General features: G+C 45.9%; 1 protein-coding gene across 1 annotated transcript in view; it reads left to right on the plus strand.

Annotated features, from left to right (window-relative positions):
• aacs (acetoacetyl-CoA synthetase) overlaps positions 1-18945 on the plus strand; it is a 32948-nt gene that overhangs the window by 2873 nt on the left and 11130 nt on the right. Inside the window, exons 4-11 of the mRNA XM_031570298.2 lie at positions 766-879; positions 5112-5209; positions 5966-6080; positions 6239-6320; positions 6470-6620; positions 8384-8464; positions 9217-9341; positions 17604-17668. Coding sequence (XP_031426158.1) covers positions 766-879; positions 5112-5209; positions 5966-6080; positions 6239-6320; positions 6470-6620; positions 8384-8464; positions 9217-9341; positions 17604-17668 — 831 coding nt within the window. The remainder of the gene's footprint in view (positions 1-765; positions 880-5111; positions 5210-5965; positions 6081-6238; positions 6321-6469; positions 6621-8383; positions 8465-9216; positions 9342-17603; positions 17669-18945) is intronic.

Below are 18945 nucleotides of genomic sequence, written 5' to 3' on the forward strand. Positions count from 1 at the left end.
TTAAATCAATACTGTGGCCCTTTAATTTGATTTGTTGCTGCAGTGTTTAGTCTGTGACGTGCTCCTGTAATTTCTCATATCTTAATGGATGGGCTGCCCTGTCCGCCTGATGCGGTTAGGAGCTCCTCACGGCCGAGTTTAATTACGAGAGTGCCATTGATCAGGGAGGCTGTTAGACATCAGTGCTGGAGCCGAGATGGGCGGAGATGAACCGGTGCCCTCTCTCCATCTACCTTCCGTAAGGAATGGATGTGAGCGATGGAGGACATGTGCTGAAGGGCAGAGGGGTCAAAATGGACTTTCAGAATCTCCTGCTAGAGATTTCATTTTATTTATTTATGTATTCATTTATTTTTCCAATGATGTTCAAGTCTAAAAAAAAGTTTGCTGACGTGCACACGGAATTCAGCCAAGATATACAGTAGATGTAAATACAAAGATACAAAAAAATAGATTACAAAGTTGAACAAAAACAGAATAGAAAAAAGGTACAGTTGGACTTATAAGTAGAAAATGTCTGTACACAAGTTGAATGTTTCAGGTTTAGGTTGGCGATATTTAGGTTAATGTCACACATATGTAGATTTAATACCTGTCCTGTGTGAAGACGAATTGGGATTTGTTGATTTAATAACAAAACTTGTTTGGTTTTTAGCGTACTTGAAAATGTCAGTTCTGTTCTGTTATTAACATGAACAGCTCAGTTAACTTCACTCCTATCTCTCTCTCTTTCCCTCCATCTCTCTCTCTCCCTCTCTCCTTTAGCGGAGGCAAGCGAAGAGATCACCAAGGTGACGTTTGGCGAACTGAAGCGTCAAGTGGCGCTGTTTGCCGCTGCTATGAGGAAGATGGGCGTGCAGACAGGCGACAGGGTCGTAGGTGAGTCTCCCGAGCATTCTCATCGGGGTCAGGGGTCAGCGGAGATATGACAGCCACCGAGGGACGAACTGTCTGGCGGAGAGACGTGGGCGTCGAGGGCGCACATCTCTTCTCCCTGTGATTGACTTCAGCTGGTCTGTGCTTTGGGGTATCCAGGGAAAGCCGAGACATATTTAATGTTTCTGTCTTATCTACAGGCAGCGAGGACTGCCCTTCAGGGCAGCGCAAGGGCAGTTCATTCTCTACTCAATCAGACAGCTCTGAGTCAGTCTGGAACAGTAAAGAGAAATTGTCTGAAACACTTTGATATAATATACTGATCATAACAGCGTATATCTCTTCTCTACTCAATCAGACAGCTCTGAGTCAGTCTGGAACAGTAAAGAGAACTTGTCTGAAACACTTTGATATAATATACTGATCATAACAGCGTATATCTCTTCTCTACTCAATCAGACAGCTCTGAGTCAGTCTGGAACAGTAAAGAGAACTTGTCTGAAACACTTTGATATAATATACTGATCATAACGGCATATATCTCTCTACTCAATCAGACAGCTCTGAGTCAGTCTGGAACAGTAAAGAGAAATTGTCTGAAACACTTTGATATAATATACTGATCATAACAGGGTATATCTCTCTACTCAATCAGACAGCTCTGAGTCAGTCTGGAACAGTAAAGAGAAATTGTCTGAAACACTTTGATATAATATACTGATCATAACAGCATATATCTCTTCTCTACTCAATCACACAGCTCTGAATAGAGAGATATATGCTGTTATGATCAGTATATTATATCAATCACACAGCTGTGAGTCAGTCAGTAGCAGAAGCTGCAAAGTTTTCTTATCCTTACGTTGTTTCTAGCAGTGCTGGCTTCCTCGTCTGAAATGCCCAAATGACATCTTGGCTCCCTGATTGGTGTCAGCCGACTCCACTGGGCCCACCTCTGTTCTGTGATTGGACAGGGTGGCCAAGCCCCCTCCCTACCCTGTAGCTGAAGGAATCAAACAGCGGACAGCCACTGTGTGAATGTATGGGGGCCTCAGTTGGCGTGAGGGCTCCACAGCCACTGAATGCAGCTATTGGGACAGAACACAGCCTGGTCTATTCAGGCATATGTTAATATGGCCTTGGCCTTTCATACATAATGTAGCCCTAAGGAACTCTCACCGACAGCTGTTTGGCTCAAACTTTGTTTGATTTCTCTTATACTTGTAACTGTATGCAGGCAGATGCAGGCTGTGATTTTTGGTTTTGCCAAAGGTTGATATTTGAGCTCAACAGCCAGTGAAATGACCCTTCTGTGATCCTGAAGCAACGTGTTGATTGGCTGGGATTGTTTATGGCTCGGTCCGAGCCGTTATGTTTTTTTCCCATTTACAGAGCCGGGGCTGTGTTTGAACACCGGAGGTTTTTTATATGCAAACACTGACTGGACAGCTAGAGGAGCGGGAGGACCAATTAGCTGAATTTGACAGTAAAAGTCAAGGGGATTATGAATACGCGAACTGCACCTTTAAGTTGGGAGTGGTTGTATTGGAGCTACAGAATCACTGTATTAGGCTCACAGTCACAATCACAGGAGGCAGAATCAGAGACGTTATAAGGGAGGAGACGATTCACCACGGGGAGATTAAAGGGGATTTCGAGGGGGGGGGAATGTTAAACTTGGCGGATTCGTAACTGGAAGTCCTGCCCTGTATTATTGGAAATGACATAACTGATCGCTTTACCTGAACGTTCTGTTCCACTGTTACCATAGCAATAGCCGCACTGTGAAATGTGGTGCATGCGTTGGCACAAAGAAAAGTCTGTTTTTAGCCTTATTTGAGCCGTTGGGGTAAAAATATTCACACCGTTTATTAACCATAGATTTAAACACAATTTCACATACTTTAAATGCCTGTTTGACCATACTATGCCGAGTAACAGATCTCTCCCCATTCATTTAAATAGAAGCCTGATCTTGTTTGCCCAAAATAGCTGCTCGGAGGCGTTGCCAAAATGGCTGTCGAGTGGCTAGACTTGCCTAAAAGGACTTTGGCCGAATTCTCCTTTGTATCACAACATTTGTGTGGTGAATAGAGAGTCCTTAGTTGAAAGTCATTGGGTGGGGCTGGGAGACTGCGTCTGGACCTGAGTGACTCATAGGGACTGGTCATGGGCATGAGGATTTTTATTGGCCACTCACCCTTTCAGTATCTGGGTGTGCACTGTGTCAGAGAGAAAGACGAGGAGAGACAGAAGGAGAGAGAGAGAGAGGGATTAAAGGAGGGAGTTGGAAAGAAATTCTTTTTGTATAAATTATTGTTTGCATTTGTATACATATCTTTCTTTTTTTCCTCAGTGCTGGTCATTCGTCCTTTCTTTCTACCTTTCTTTCTGTTCATTTTTCTATCTGTATGTCTTTCTGTCCTTCATCCATTTATTCGTTCTTGTTCTTTTTTTATCCTTTCTTTTTTGCTTTTCTTTCTTCCTTTCATTTCTTTCTGTCTCCTTTGTATGTGAGTAATGCCTTATTTCTTTAACCAGACATTTAAACTGATTGAAAACGGATTTTGAAGCCTCATTTCTGAGGTATATTGATGTTTAGAGATCCAATGCTTACCTATTAAAACACCTCATTTCCTAGAGATGTCGTCATAAAGCCAAAGGAGTCGTGCTGGCAATGTGTCAATTTTAGACGTCTCGGTGCTAGCAGAACAACATCAGTCCGGATTTACGTTATGTCACAGGGATCCATAAATTGGCCAGTTCCTCTCCCTCTCTCTCTCTCTCTCTGTGTCTCTGTGTGTGTGTGTGTGTGTGTGTGTGTGTGTGTGTGTGTGTGTGTGTGTGTGTGTGTGTGTGTGTGTGTGTGTGTGTGTGTGTGTGTGTGTGTGTGTGGATTGAATTGACTGCGAGTAAGAAGAGAGTGGAGGGAGATATTGGAAGTGGGATCCACTGCTGTGTGGCCTCGCTCTGGTGCTTGATTAAGTGTGATCTGTCCCCAAGGGGTGGCGGAGAATATATAGCCACTTTAAAGATTAAGAACCTCCAGCTTTATGAATGCAACTGAGCCGGCTAATGGAAGTCGGCCATTACGGTTCTGGCACCACTGTGGTTTCCGTCTGCCCTGTTGAACAGAATGTAACGGTTATAAGAAGGTGACCTACAGATGATTCATTTTAACACGTTGGCTTGTTTCCCACCAAAGAACATATATTGGATTCAAGGATGTTGTCAAGTTAAGGCCAAAAACCATACTGTAGAGAAGAAAGAAGACCGCAATTAGTCCAAGGAAACCACCCCCCTCACCACACAGTATCTTAATGATACTACTAAAATATTCACACAAAAACAATGGTGTCAAGATAACAAAAGAAGCACACTAGACATATCATTCCTAGTTTGTGCCATGGCCTAATCTTGTTTAGCTGTTATCAAGTGTCCTTCATATCCAGTTTTCTTCCTTACTCATCAAGAGCAACTGTTTGATCTTGAATGTGATCATCATCATAGAGTACTGTAATTCAGTAATACAGTAATTCTTGTAGAAAACAGCCCTTCTCAAGGTGAGGAACAAACCACTTCTAGTTGGAGTAGTACTGATTATTGCAGTCATTGCTGTCTTATATCTATACTGTCAGCACCCGATGTGCTAAGTAGGACCACACCATATTGGAAATGCATGCTGAAGAGATGCTGTTAAGTTCATTTATGGATTGAGTCATTCAAGGACATACAGGGTTTGTCCTCCTGTGTTTGTTTCTGAACCTGTTAGGAGATTACCAGGTCACTGGGGCACAGGACGGCCTAGCCTTAGCTGCCTTTTCTTAGGCAGGCAGGGTACACACACACACACACACACACACACACACACACACACACGTACGTGTCTGTTACAATGAATACATGCATACTGTTTCTACAAGTAGAAATACTTTTGATGTTTATAACCAGGGTGATATGCACACACAGAAACACACATTGACACATGAATCCATTTGCACTCATAACAGTGTCAGCTGTCTACTCTTGTCAATGACCCCTCCCTCCGAGATCTATCTGAGAGCCACAGTTGAACGTTTGCGCTTAATTATTGCCACTTAAATATTATCTTTAAAATTGTCCTTCCTCCCTCTCCCTCTTTCTCACTCACTCTCTCGTCCCCCCCCTCCCTCCCTCCCTGCTGATTTCTCTCTCTCTCTCTTTCCTCCATCTATCTTTTTCTCTCCCTCCTCCAGGATACCTGCCTAATGGAGTCCATGCAGTGGAGGCCATGCTTGCTGCAGCCAGTATAGGAGCCATCTGGAGCTCCACGTCCCCAGACTTTGGAGTGAACGTAAGGACTGAGGGTCAGCCGTGGGTGGGAGAGGGTAGGAGGGTCGTCAGGATGAGGCGTGGGGTCAGGTAGTGTACACATTCCCATTAGCTCCCACGTACGCCTCCTACTAATTCGATCGTTAAGGTGCTTTAGACGGCTGTAGAGACAGAGACACCAGTGCTGGTATGTGCATGCATATGCACGAATGCACACACACACACACACACACACAATCTCCCTTTAATAGATGTACATGCAGTATATGAGCAACTATCCGTAGGCCCACAATTTTATGCATGAGTGTATAGATGCTTTCAGAAAAACGCTCTTGTCCTCTCACACGCTCACCACACACACACACACACACACACACACACACACACACATGCATGTCTACACAAGCACAGGATCCAAGTCTATATAGAAAGACCCCTGAGGGGCTTTAGCTGCTCTGTAAATAGGGCAGTCTGCATTGTTACCTATTCTCGCATGAGTGGCCATCCAGGCCCAGTGCAGGGCACAGCTTATACTGCCACCCTGTGGACAAATTGGAGAACTGCATCAGACAAAATAAATCCATTTTGGGGTTACTGTCTTGTTGGCAGGTTTGATTTGAATTAGGAACAGCTGTGCACTTTTGTATGTGCATTTATGTGCTAGTGAGGATAGAGTAACTTTGTGTGTGTGTGTGTGTGTGTGTGTGTGTGTGTGTGTGGTATATGTGTATACATCATGTCTGCTCCTAACCAAGTTCCTACTCCTGTCTCCTTATAGGGCGTGTTGGACCGCTTCTCCCAGATCCAGCCCAAACTCATCTTCTCAGTGCCAGCTGTCAGATACAACAGCAAAGTGCACGACCACATGGAGAAACTCAACAGTGTAGTCAAAGGTACAGCATAGAGCTTGGTGCATGGGCTCAAATACAATACAGCATGTGTTAATGTTCCATTCTCACGTCCGCTACAAGACTACAGCTGCCTTATAATCACACTGAGTTGTGTAGATACTATGTCTTTCATTTTTTTATTTGTGTGTTTCTTTTCTCAGGTCTCCCAGATTTGGAGAAGGTTGTGATTATTCCTTATGTCCTCTCTAGACAGGAAGTCGATCTGTCCAGAATCCCAAACAGGTGACCAATGTACACATGCGCATTTGTCTGTGTGTGTGTGTGTGTGTGTGTGTGTGTGTGTGTGTGTGTGTGTGTGTGTGTGTGTTTATTTGGAGTGGTGTGTGTGTATCTGACATCTGATGCGTCTCTCTCTCTCTCTCTCTCTTCAGTGTGTTCCTAGAGGACTTCCTGGCCACGGGGATGGAGTGCGACCACTACCCTCAGCTGGAGTTTGAGCCCCTGCCCTTCTCTCACCCTCTGTTCATCATGTACTCCTCAGGGACCACTGGCGCCCCCAAGTGTATGGTGCACTCCGCTGGGGTAAGAGCCACTGCCTGCCCAAGCCTCCCAGTCCGCCCTCTGCCCTGTCTCTGCCACCGCCTGACACACACACACATCAGCTTCACACAGCTCCCTGAGATTAGTTCTCCTTTCTTCATCTAATCAATCAATCCTACCAGTCCTACCATCAATCCATTGTAGACGGTTACAGTCATGTTATTTGTCTTATAGCTGTTGTTCTCTGAATTAATGTTATTTGATAAGAGAAATGATGAGAGACAGGTAATTGATACACTGCTTTCTCCTCATGCTTTTGACCGAGCATGGTGCTGTGGAACACTGCCACTATAGTATATAGGAGGATACGTGAGCTTACCCCAGATGCACAGCGGCAGGCAGATTCACCTCCCTATATACACTCAGACACACTCCCCCTCAGGAACATACATGTTCACACTCACACTCACACACGTACACACACTCACACACACACACGTACACACACTCACACACACACACGTACACACACTCACACACACACACACACACGTACACACACACACGTACACACACACACGTACACACACACATACACACACACACACACACACACACGTACACACACACTCAGTCAAATTGTGTCTATACGGTGTCAGATACGTTGCTCCGCATGCAGGGTGACTACCATCTTCATCCACCAGATGGCAGTCAGAGACAGCAGCTAGAAGTGGCACTCGCTGTCAGATCCCACATGCTGCACTTCTGTACCATCACAAACAGATGCAGAATTTCAGGTCTAACTTATGAGAGACACTGCCTTTTCTTCTTTTTCTTCTTCTTTACAGAAGGAGCTTGCACCAGGCGGTCGAGCGAACAAAAGCCTGTGTACAAAAGAAATACTGGAAATATTTGGAAAACACTGTGTTTTTTCGTGCTGACATCCCCAAGTTGCACTTGCCCCACAAACACCTCCTCAGCTTTGTGTTGGCAGAAGCAGGGGTGGGCTGGTTGGGGGAATATGTGCTTGTTTTGGGGTCGTTTATTTTGAGGCTTCTCCTCTTTCTAAACAGACATCCTGGATGTCACCCACTCTCCTGCCTCCCCACACCGCCCCCCCAAGCCCCATCTCTCTCCTTCTGCTGGAGGATAATTAGACACTTGTGAGAATGTGCGGAGGAGCATCCATTCAGCCCAGGCCTGCGCCTTCTCGTGTGCCCGCGCCCGCCAGGCGACGCTAGCAATTAAAGCTAACGCCTAGCACCTTGTTAAACTCATCTTAGAGGCGCCTACTGTCAGAATGAAGAGGGCTGCTGGGCGAAGAAAAGGAGTGTGAGAAAGGGGGGGGATACGATGATGACATTTAACTTTTTTTCCTTCCTTCTTCAACTGTAGGCAGCTGACTTCCTCTCAGGCTGCCTTCATCCCGTAATTAGCTCCATGCCGAGAGGAGCCGGGTATATCCGTGTCATTCACTGGCAGATTAATACGACACTCGCCGCCGCACGCTTAACCCCGCATTCTTTTCACCACGTAAGGTTGTTTATGCACTCGCGGCAACCTTCAAAGGCACCCTGGGAAGGCATGACACAGGATTGCGGTTCATCTTGTGTGCCAAAAAAAGGACCATGTGGGAGAGTTGATGGTGTTTCGATAAGGGGCTGCTCCAAAGTCTCTGCACTTCCAGGGGAGATGTAGAAAGGAGATGGTCACAAAGCTTCTTGTGGGGGTTTTCTGTGTCAATTCTTCTATGTTTTTCTTCTTCTAATGATCTCCCTTTCTCTCTTTCTTTGTGTGTGATGCAGGGGACCCTTATTCAACACTTGAAGGAGCATGTACTCCATGGCAACATGACCAGCAGTGACATCATCATCTACTACACTACGGTATGCCACCCGTCATTCTCACACTCTCTCTCTCTCTCTTTCTCTTTCTCTTTCTCTTTCGTCCCCCACCTCTCCCCTATAACTATAATTTTCCCTCAGAGTGTGGGAGCGCATGGAGGCGACCCTCAACCAGCCAATTATTTTTGGCACCCTGGGATGCTATTTTTAAAAGCTGAAATCCATTTTATAACGGCTTTTGTGTGCTCTTGTTTTGAAATGCAATTGAATGTTTGTTTTGACCTGCTAAATATAATCTCCCCTAATAGCGTGTCTTTTCAAAATGGTCAGCATTTGAAAAGGTCGTTTTCAAAAGAAGTCAATCCAGTCCTCAGACAGTGTGGGGGAATGACAGGGCGAGTAGGAGGCCGTCAATTCCAGCATCTCCCACTGAGCAATGCCTCCATATTTATGCAACTTGTGTGTCTGTATTTAGGCAATGAGGCCAGTGAGACTGGGCTATATCGCCAGTCTGAGCCCAGTTATAATGCATTTTAAAACCCAACATGAGTTTGTACTAAATACAATTTGTACTACACCTCTTTGTAAGCAATAAAACACTATATAAATATATTTCAAAGTTCAAATTCTATATGAATGTATATCTCACTCAACATGTAAACGATCAGATTGCTGACTGTGAGAGGGAAGTGCTCGTGCAGTTGATGCTGTCTGTGGGAAATCTATTGACGGCAGAATGTGGCGGTGCTTGAAGTGTGTTGCAACCGTGTCGCCTTTCTGCTGTCTCTCTCCAGACGGGCTGGATGATGTGGAACTGGCTGGTGTCGTCGCTGGCGGTGGGGGCCTCAGTGGTGCTCTACGACGGCTCACCTCTGGTGCCCACCCCCAACGTGCTGTGGGACCTGGTGGACGAGCTGGGGTAAGTGGACAAGGGCTGGAGGTGGAGGAGTGGAAGGAAGAACGGGGGAGGGCTATGAAGAAGGGATGAACTGGAGTTTAAAAGTGCCGTGCCCGATCATCACCATCATCGTAGATCCCTACACGTGGCACCAGTAGAGATACAGTTTTACTCATCTCTTGCCGAAAAGCTGGGCTGGCTTGTGTCACTATAACAACAGTGGGTGTTATGCGTAGAGGGGCCATCTAAAGAGATAGGAGGGCCCTATGCAGCAGCTGGGGTGGGAGGGTACTGGGGTGGGGGGGTACTGGGGTGAGGGGGTACTGGGGTGAGGGGGTACTGGGGTGAGGGGGTACTGGGGGGGTACTGGGGTGAGGGGGTACAGAGGAGGTGGTGGGGTGGTCTTGATCTGATCAAAGCAGAGGAGGAGGACAGGAAGTCACTTGCCCCGGGTCCGCCGCAGGACGTCATTAACGTCTCGTTTGCATGAGGTGCGACAGCCTCCATACAAAAACATCCGCCGTGACATTTGTGTGAGTGACAGCGGTGTTGACAAGTCCGAGTGAGTGAGTTCTCGTGTGTGTGTGTGTGTGTGTGTGTGTGTGTGTTTAAAAGAAACACACACTTTTTGATCATTATATGGTCCTTCCATGACCTGGGGGGCACACATTTGCGTGGGATTGATCTGTCCCTTCGAAAAGAGGAAAAATTGCCTCTGGATGCTGCTGTGTGCTGGCTTCTGGGAGACACCTAGGTCTGAGTTCACACACAGAGAGGTTGGTGTCCTTGCTATCACACTGTGCAGTGTTATGGGGTGTGTGTGCGAGTGTCTTCAGCTTATTTAGATGAGCACGTTTGTGTGTGTGTGTGTGTGTGTGTGTGTGTGTGTGTGTGTGTGTGCACCTACTTTGCACAGTGTGTGTACATTCTCCACAGCCCCAGATAAAAAAGCTCTCTGCATTCTTCGTTCCCATTGTGTTCCTCTGTGCCGTTTCCTTTAAAGGGGATAAAATAGACAGACATTGTTATAGCTCCCTCAGAAGGCGACACAAAGACACACACACACACACACAAACACACACACACTGAGGAGAAGAGAGGCCCCCTCTCAGCACATAAATGCATCTCAACGCCCCACAGAACTGGTTTAAGCTGGTGCAGCCTCCTCCAACAGCCTCACCTGTAATAAGTATTATCTCAAACCACAGACTCCACCGTGACCACAGCATCACCCGCTGCAGAGGATCCGCACCACAGCCACAGGGTGCCTTCTCTCCATCACCTCCGTGCCCACCTCAAACTGCACACCCTTGCCTTGCCCTGCGTCTGTGTTAGATCTCTGCTGTTTTTTTTTTTTCTTCATTATAATTTTTTTTGGATGGAGACTTTTTACATGTGTGATTGACGGGCAACTTTGCAGTTTTTTTTTTCTCCCCTCCTCGCCACTCCTGTAGTTTGAATGAAATGTCTTTGTGACGGGTGTCAAAGAGGATGGCGTTGCCACGGTTACGTCAGTGCCTGTCATTAGGCGGGCTGAGTTTTCGAGAGGCAAACTTGTGCAGGTGTGAGTGTCCGCCTTCTGGTTCTGCATTCTGGGCTGTTGGTTCTGTTTGACCACAGCGTGAGATAATTGCCATGGCCAGTTGTACAGAACCACACCGTTGCAAACTGGTGTGGTTACGGTTCATTGTTCTTACCATTGCTGGTGCTGCTAAATACTAGAGAGTATGAAGAAATATGAACAGTGTGTTTTAGCTAACTCCACAGCGATTGCCCAGTAATATTGGGTCAGTGACCTGATACGTCTGGCGGTATGAAAACCGTGCACTGGACCGGTCCTGCTTCATGGAGTACAGCTGTTTAACCACGCTGGGGCGATGGCGGCTTGGACTCGTTTCAGAACAAACAAGGTGGATATACCAGAGTAACAGTGACTCTCTGTGCTCAAGGTGATTCGACCCAAGAGAGGGAAAAGGGGGCTTGTGACTTCTTAGTTGTGGTTAAACTTGGACTATGGACTAATCTAACCGCATTTTATTCCGAGGGCAGTATGTAGTCTGGGAGGCAAATCACGGTCCATTGACAAGAGCGGGAGGGGGAAGAAGAGTAGCAAAGGTGTCGCTATGAATAAACCATGGCGGTGGTCCACTGTGACAGCATGTTTAATCAGACAGACAAGGGACCTGGTTGCGGCGTCCCTTTTGATCCAGCGGCGCCCCCATTGCGATGAGCGGTGTTCAATTTTAAAATGCGGTCAATATTCAATCGGGCTCCTCTTGTAGTCCACATGCAGATGGTGAATTGGGGACTGGGGATGCGTGAGGAACTGCAGTGAGGGGTTGGGGAGCTGGGGAGGACAGGGGGTGGGGTGGTGGGGTGGTGGTGCTTTTGTGGATGTCTTGTCATGGTCCATCAGGTCTCTATTGTTTCCCCAGGAGATGAGTTGGTGTTGGGAGAATTAAGTTGTGTGTTTCCCCTTCACACTCCGTGTTGAGGTGTGAGTAGAGTGCCAACACACCACCTGCCAGCTCTCCTGCTGCACACACACACAAACAAACTCACACACACACTCACACACACACTCACACACTCACTCACACACTCACTCACACACTCACACACTCACACACTCACTCACACACTCACACACTCACACACTCACACACTCACACACTCACTCACTCACTCACTCACACACTCACACACTCACACACTCACACACTCACACACTCACTCACTCACACACAATCACATATTCACTCACTCACTCACTCACACATCACATGCGCGCACACACACACTCACACTCACTCGCTCACATCTCCCCCCATCCACACACACACACATTCACCCACACAATGTCACCGTACACACCCCTTTTATACAGAGATCCTACAATAATCCTGTGTCCTTTTATTCATTCTGAATGATCGGAGTTATCCTTTTACTTGTTCTGAATTCCGAGTTGTCCTTTTACTTGATCCGAATTCAGAGATGTTTCGAATGCACCATAACATATGCATTGGAAATAAACTAGCCTAACTGTTACTTTCAACAACAATGACTGTTGAAAGTCAACTGAACTTAGTGTCGGCAGGCACTTGCAAGCCATGCACATTTATAGCAATGTTCAGACTCAAGCAAAGTTGGTGTGCATCATGTACAACATGTTAATGCTCATCATGTGAGATCCGTGTGTTCTGACAACACAGTAGTCCTGCTTTGTTTTAATTGGCTGCTAGTCTGCATCACACCCCTACTCCGCCATGCTGGCTGTCCTGTTTACACAGATGTTCTTCTGCAGAGGCGGAACATCAACATTTCCATTCCGCTTCCGTGCCTTTTTTTTACAGAATGGCGAGGGTGAATATTCCCACCTTCTAAACGCTGGGTAAAAAAAAAAAGAGAAATTTAAGTGGGGCAAATAATAATGATGGCGAACTTCTCCTACTTTTATGCTCTGTGACTGCAGTGTACTCAGCAACTTCACAGAGGAGCTCTGTCCTATCAAATGCTTTAAAAGAGTATCAGACCTCCGCTCTTGATGTCTCGCTCATATTCTGACGTATCTGATGTCTGACGTATATGTCCAGCTGTACAGATGTACGTAGTCCTAAGTAGTAGGAGGTAGTGATAAAGTAGTAATAAAAACATCACCATTCTATATTCTTTAAGGGTAAGTGCAGGCCATACGGAGGTGATCAAAACCATGCCTAGCCTATCCTTGCTAAATTCAGACCGTGAATGTTAACCATGTCTTAGGGAAGGTCCATCTACTTCCTGTCGTGATGGACTAGTGTGTAGACACAACAAAAGACACTGTTAGATATGCAACAGACACGGATGGGCATCTGACAAAAAGGAGAGGTATTTCAGGTGTAACGTGACCAGACTATTGAAGAAATTATTCTGAGATGCAGCAGGTAGTGTGTAATGGGGTATGTAGCTATTATCTTTATGCTGATCTGATCTGCTGTATCAGAGGCTTGTGTGAACCTTCAAAAGTGCATTTGGCCAGCCAGATAAATTAATTGCACATGATGTGGGTTTTTTTTCTTTCTTTTTTTTTTTCTCGAGAAACTGGTCTGCTTACTTTTTCTTCAAATCTCTCATATTGATCTGTTCTGTTAATTACATTGGGTAGTCATCGATGCATGCTACAGTAATGCCGAATAATGAAGACTCATTATACCCCACATCATAACGGACCTTTACCTTGATGCACTAAATCAGGCAAAAGAATAAGCAGCAAACTAAGCCGAAAGAATAAGGGAATGGTACTGTTTTTTTAATAACAAATGGATTTTGTCGAAATATGCCTCACAGAATGCACCCCTGATCGAAAATATTGATAAGGAAGTAAAGGCATTTAGGATCCCTACACACCGCAGTGAAAAATACACACTCCCAGTAGGCTGTCTTTATGAGTTACCTTAAGAAACAAAAAAACAAATGACTTTATACAATGAGCTGTCGGTCTGCTTGGCGAGGAGCTTTATTGAATTGTAGGAATTTATTAGTGGAGAAATGAGCCTGGGAAATGTGTTGCTGAGAGAGGGATGGATTATCAAAGCCGACAGGATTTTTAGGGGGGGGGGGGGGTTGTTTTTGTCACTTGCTGTTGCCATTTCGACTTAATTTCAATAAATAACCTAGTTTTAATAAATACAAGGAGCTCTTGCTGGCTATGGTTGAGGACTGGAATCTCAATGTTTATTTTGGTGTCGTATGGTGGAGGGTTGCTTCTACCCTTGATCACTGTGTTTCCTAAACTCATGTGTTGACCTAGTTCTGAGCACGGCACCTGTGCTCTTGACATTGTGTTGCACTGAATTCGACTGGACGGGAGAAGGAAAGAAACGCTGTGCTGCGTCGTGACCTTTCCTAAGTCACAATTTAGGTTGACTGATTTCAGATGATTGCAGTTGTCAGCAGTCAGTTGCATTCTTCTGCACACACACTTTCATAGTTTTTTTTTTGTGGTTTTTTTTTCCGTCTCCATCATAGAAGATTTTTTGTTGATTGAAAGACTATGAGTACTGCTCGCCTTAAAGTAATCTCTGAGCCAGGTAAACAACAACACTGGGACCCTCCTTCGAGTTTGTCGGGAGCTGAATGACAAATGATGTGTCGCCCCATGGATCCTTGCTTCGAAGGACAGACTCAGAAAGAGTTTTAGACAAAGGCACAACAACAAAAGATTTATTTGTTTCTTTGGCCAAGGCTTCCACCTACAGCATGTTTATTGGTGTCTACCTACTTTTCCCCCAGCATTTATGTCTGGTACATTGGGAAAATCATGTTCTATTCTCTCACAAGATTTGAGGCCCCACTGAGAAATGTATGTTGCCCTGGAACTGAACCGGAATACATTTCCAATGAGCCCATTGAGCAGCCTAAGCACAAAGCGTCAGCTTCACTCGCCTGCACCTCTGATTCCATTGAATTCAATTTTATTGATATTGCCAAAACAATAAAATAGTCTAAAGGCACTTTACAAAGCCCAGGGCCTGAACCCCCCGGGAGCAAGTGCAAAGGCAACGGAGGGGGGGGTGGGGGGGGTGGATCCAGTGTGTTCATAAGGTTACTATTACAAGGGTAAGTAGAGCAATGAAACAGAAACTATGTCAATGGTGGCGATTATTTTCATTACAGGTAAATAGGCTAGCACACAATATGTATCATGTGCGGGGTAGAATGAATGCACGATAGAGTGGTGGTGATAGGTAGGTGTAGATCAAGTAGAGAGACCACAGCAGCATCCCAGAGCAGAGACAGTGTAGACTAGGAGGGGAAGAAAAGAGACAAAGTGAGTGGGCAGAGCTCGGCTTCCTAATATGTGTAGATGCACTTAATGGTTATGGTGATGAGGAACAACAGCGGGCAAAGGTCACACTATAAGAGAGAGAAAATATGGTTAGTAAACATCAATTTGATAAACACATTTAGGTAAACAATTATCTGTATTAAAGCCTTAGCATAATATAATATAGAAAGAGACATAGAGGGAGAGGCTGCCCGGCATGGTATGTGGACATTTTGTTTGTGTTTAGTTTGTATTGTTGGCTGACGTGGTGCTTGAGAATTTTAGTTATACATGGATAGCAGGAGTGGAAGGATACAACAATAGTGCCCAAAATGGCTGGCGACAGCCGCAACACATGCTGCATGCTGTACCCGGGATCCGCACGACATGCTAACAAGAAGTTTGAAGTATGATGCGGCAGGATGACTATAGGATGCACTAAAGAGGAATGTCTTTAGTCTCGATTTAAAGATGGCAAGGGTGTCCGCTTCTCGGATGAAGGCAGGAAGATTATTCCACAGGAAGGGGGCTCGATAGCAGAAGGCTCTGCCTCCTATTATGCTTCTTGATATTCTTGGCATTACAAAGAGACCTGCACTCTGGGAACAAAGTGGTCTTGATGGGCAGTAGGGGACAACTAATGTATTGAGGTAATTTGGAACAAAGCCGTTTAGAGCTTAGGATGTTAGAAGGAGTACTTTGAAGTCAATTCTACATTTGACAGGGAGCCAGTGCAGAGAGGCAAGTACAGGTGAGATGTTCATATTTGTTAGTACTAGTAAGTGTGCAAGCAGCAGTGTTCTGGATTAGTCTGAGGCTCTTCATCCAGGCAGAACAGCTTTACAGTAGTCCAGTCTCAATATTGCATAGATGAAAAAATGTATGTCTTTGAGATCTGTTTTATGTGTGAGTTGAGTGAGAGGTCTTGGTTGATAATAACATCGAGATTTGTTATACTAGTGTTGGATTTAAATGAGATGTCATCCAGTGTGGGTAGATGGCTGGACAGTGTCATTCTCAATTGTTTGGTGCCTGCAAGCATAACCTCAGTTTTACCTGAAACACCTAGACTGCATCAGAAGAGAAATATCTCTGGCTTATATGAGGTATGGTATTTCATGTTGGATCCTGGGATGTGTATCCTTCTAGATATGATGTCCCATGTTATATCCTCAGATTTTGTGGTGGATGTCATCACTATGATGGAAGAGTAAGGTCCTGATCTGACTTGTTTCATTATTGTCTATATATGAGCCTGACCATGATCCATATGCTCTGCAGAAAATAGCCTTTGCTCCACATAGATTGGTTCTTCCTTTTTTTTTTCGCTTTCTTTCTTTACCTCTTTCATGCTTTCTTTTTGTCTTTCTTTCTTTCTTTTTGTCTTGCTTTCTTACTTCCTTTCTCCTATCCCTCTCTGTCTTTCTTTGTCTGTAAATAAATGTGTGTATGTGTGTGTGTGCATGTGTGTGCGTGAGGATGGTTTGTTGGGAAGCTGCTACAGCCATAGAGATGCCATTTTGACATGCTTCCTTTGTCCCTTGGGCATGACCACTTGAGCCTGAAAGGTTCTCATCAATGGCCTGTCGATTGAAAACATGGATGCACATATGCAGTAATCGATAAATGCTATTGTGAAGAATTGACCAATCAATGGGCTGTGGGGGTATCTTCCATCAACGCCGTCGCCAATAAAAGTGGAAGGAGACGCAGCGCTTTTCCTGATCTAAGAGGTCATGTTCTCACACTCACAATATCTACCACAACTCATCAGCTACTTGGATCAAATGCAGAGTGCCATTACGTTGCCTCATGTGAAGATGGCCCTTTTCATGTCATTGCCCTTTTTTCATTAACCACCCAAATGCCAGTGCTTTTAGGGGGAATCCGAGTAACAGGTCTGTTGTCTGTTAAGTTGGACCATGCATAGTGTGCACAGATGCAGCGAGAAGTCTCTGTGGAGATCCATCACTGCAGCCACTGCTATTACAAATTGTCATGGAAATGAGTTCAGGCCATTTACATAATTACATATTCCCTGCATGAGGCATACAGAGCTAGATGATTTTTAATCGTTGATATGAACAGTTAATGATGCTCACATCAATAAGTCATGAACTTCCCTGTTCGTATTGTGTAGGGGATGGGGGGTAAAAAGTAATGCACAATCAATATGTGGTTAAGAATACCCTTGGTGGCTTATCGACACATTGTAACCAGTCCCTTTTGTGATCTTTATATGGTAACATACAGAAATGCAGGGCTATGATTACAATGCTAGTACCTTTTTGATAACCTTTTGTTTTGAAATGGAAACAATGGAATCAAATGGAAAACAATAAATATGGCTGCAAAGCATCACTTGAGTTTCCCTCTATACACATTACAGTTGAGAGTTTGAAGTGCAGCTGCACATGAAAATGAATTTGCCCTGATTGAGTTGACTCATGCTCTCCTCGTCTCCCACCCCCATCCAGGATCACGATATTCGGGACGGGAGCGAAGTGGCTGGCAGTTCTGGAGGAGCGCAATTTGAAGCCAGGTGAGCATCGACTCTGTTTACTTCCACAGACAAGGCCCCTATGTTAGCAGCCACTTTAAAACGTCCCAGGTTGCCAATGCTGATGGCGGGGAGGTGCCACCTTTTAATTCCCCCCTCTACACCTTTCCTGCCCGTCTCGACTCCCCCGTTCGTCGGGAGCTCGTCCATGCCGACATTCATTAAAGACATGAGTGGGCAGAAGAGGCTCGCTTCCCGGCCCCAAGGACGCGAGCGGTGCGATGAACTCCCAAAGAGAGTGTTAGCAGCGTTAGTGTGGCGGTGATTGTAGGGCTGTGTTCGCCCATTTCAATGCGCAGGTTAGTCGTAATCACATGCATTTTTTTATTCTGCCGTTTTCTGCTTTCCCCTCCCTGCACCCCCCCCCCCCCCACCCAGCCAGCATTTGACTTGCTAATCAGACGGTTAGCATGCGATGGCTGATAGACGGCTGATGGACAGGAGGCAAGAGAGAGACAGATGGGGGTTGTTTGGGGGGTGGGGGTGGGGGGGTGGTGATGGTTGTAGGCCTCTGCTTCCACACGTAATGTATTTCATTCACTAGACCCCCATCCCCTTCGACAAAGACGCAGCCATGTGAGCCATGCTACGACGGAGACGAGGCTACGAGCCATCAGAGGGTCTCTGTGGTGCCCATTTTTCCAGTGCTCTGTTTTCTAAGTGTAGCATAATTGATATTGTACGGAGGCACAGAGGCAGTGATGTGGCGGAGGACACCTTCTCAGGCAGCGACACACACTTTCACAGCCACCAAACGAGAGGCAGCACTCAGCCACAGAGAGTCCAGGCCCCCTGTGGTGCCACCAGCGGGGGGCTTCTGAGATACCTGCTACGCATGAAACAGGCCTCTGACTAAAGTCTCTCTTTTTTATAAACGCCCCCCCCCGATACACACACACACACACACACACATACACACAAACACTCTCTCTCTGCTCTTAGCTGCTGCTCTTAACTGAGATGGCTGGCTGGATGGGTGGGTGGGTGATGTGTGTGTTTCTGGGGGGGCACAGGCAGAGAGGGGGGGGGGGCAGCTTTCTGGCATATGCTCGGGGTAGGAGGGAAGAGGGCAGGGAGGCAGCTTTAGTAGGGGTACTTCCCGGACACTGGAGGTCCGTCTGTACAGATGACATTTTGGAGAGACACCTGCTTGCACGGTAGGGGTGTACCGCAACCCGTGGTGTGGCCTCCGGGCAGGGCACTGGCCCTTCCTGCCAGGCAGCCTGGCTCTCTGCTTCTCTGTTGGTTTGAACAGGACT

Source organism: Clupea harengus, chromosome 7, assembly GCF_900700415.2.
Source record: "Clupea harengus chromosome 7, Ch_v2.0.2, whole genome shotgun sequence".
NCBI lineage: Eukaryota > Metazoa > Chordata > Actinopteri > Clupeiformes > Clupeidae > Clupea > Clupea harengus.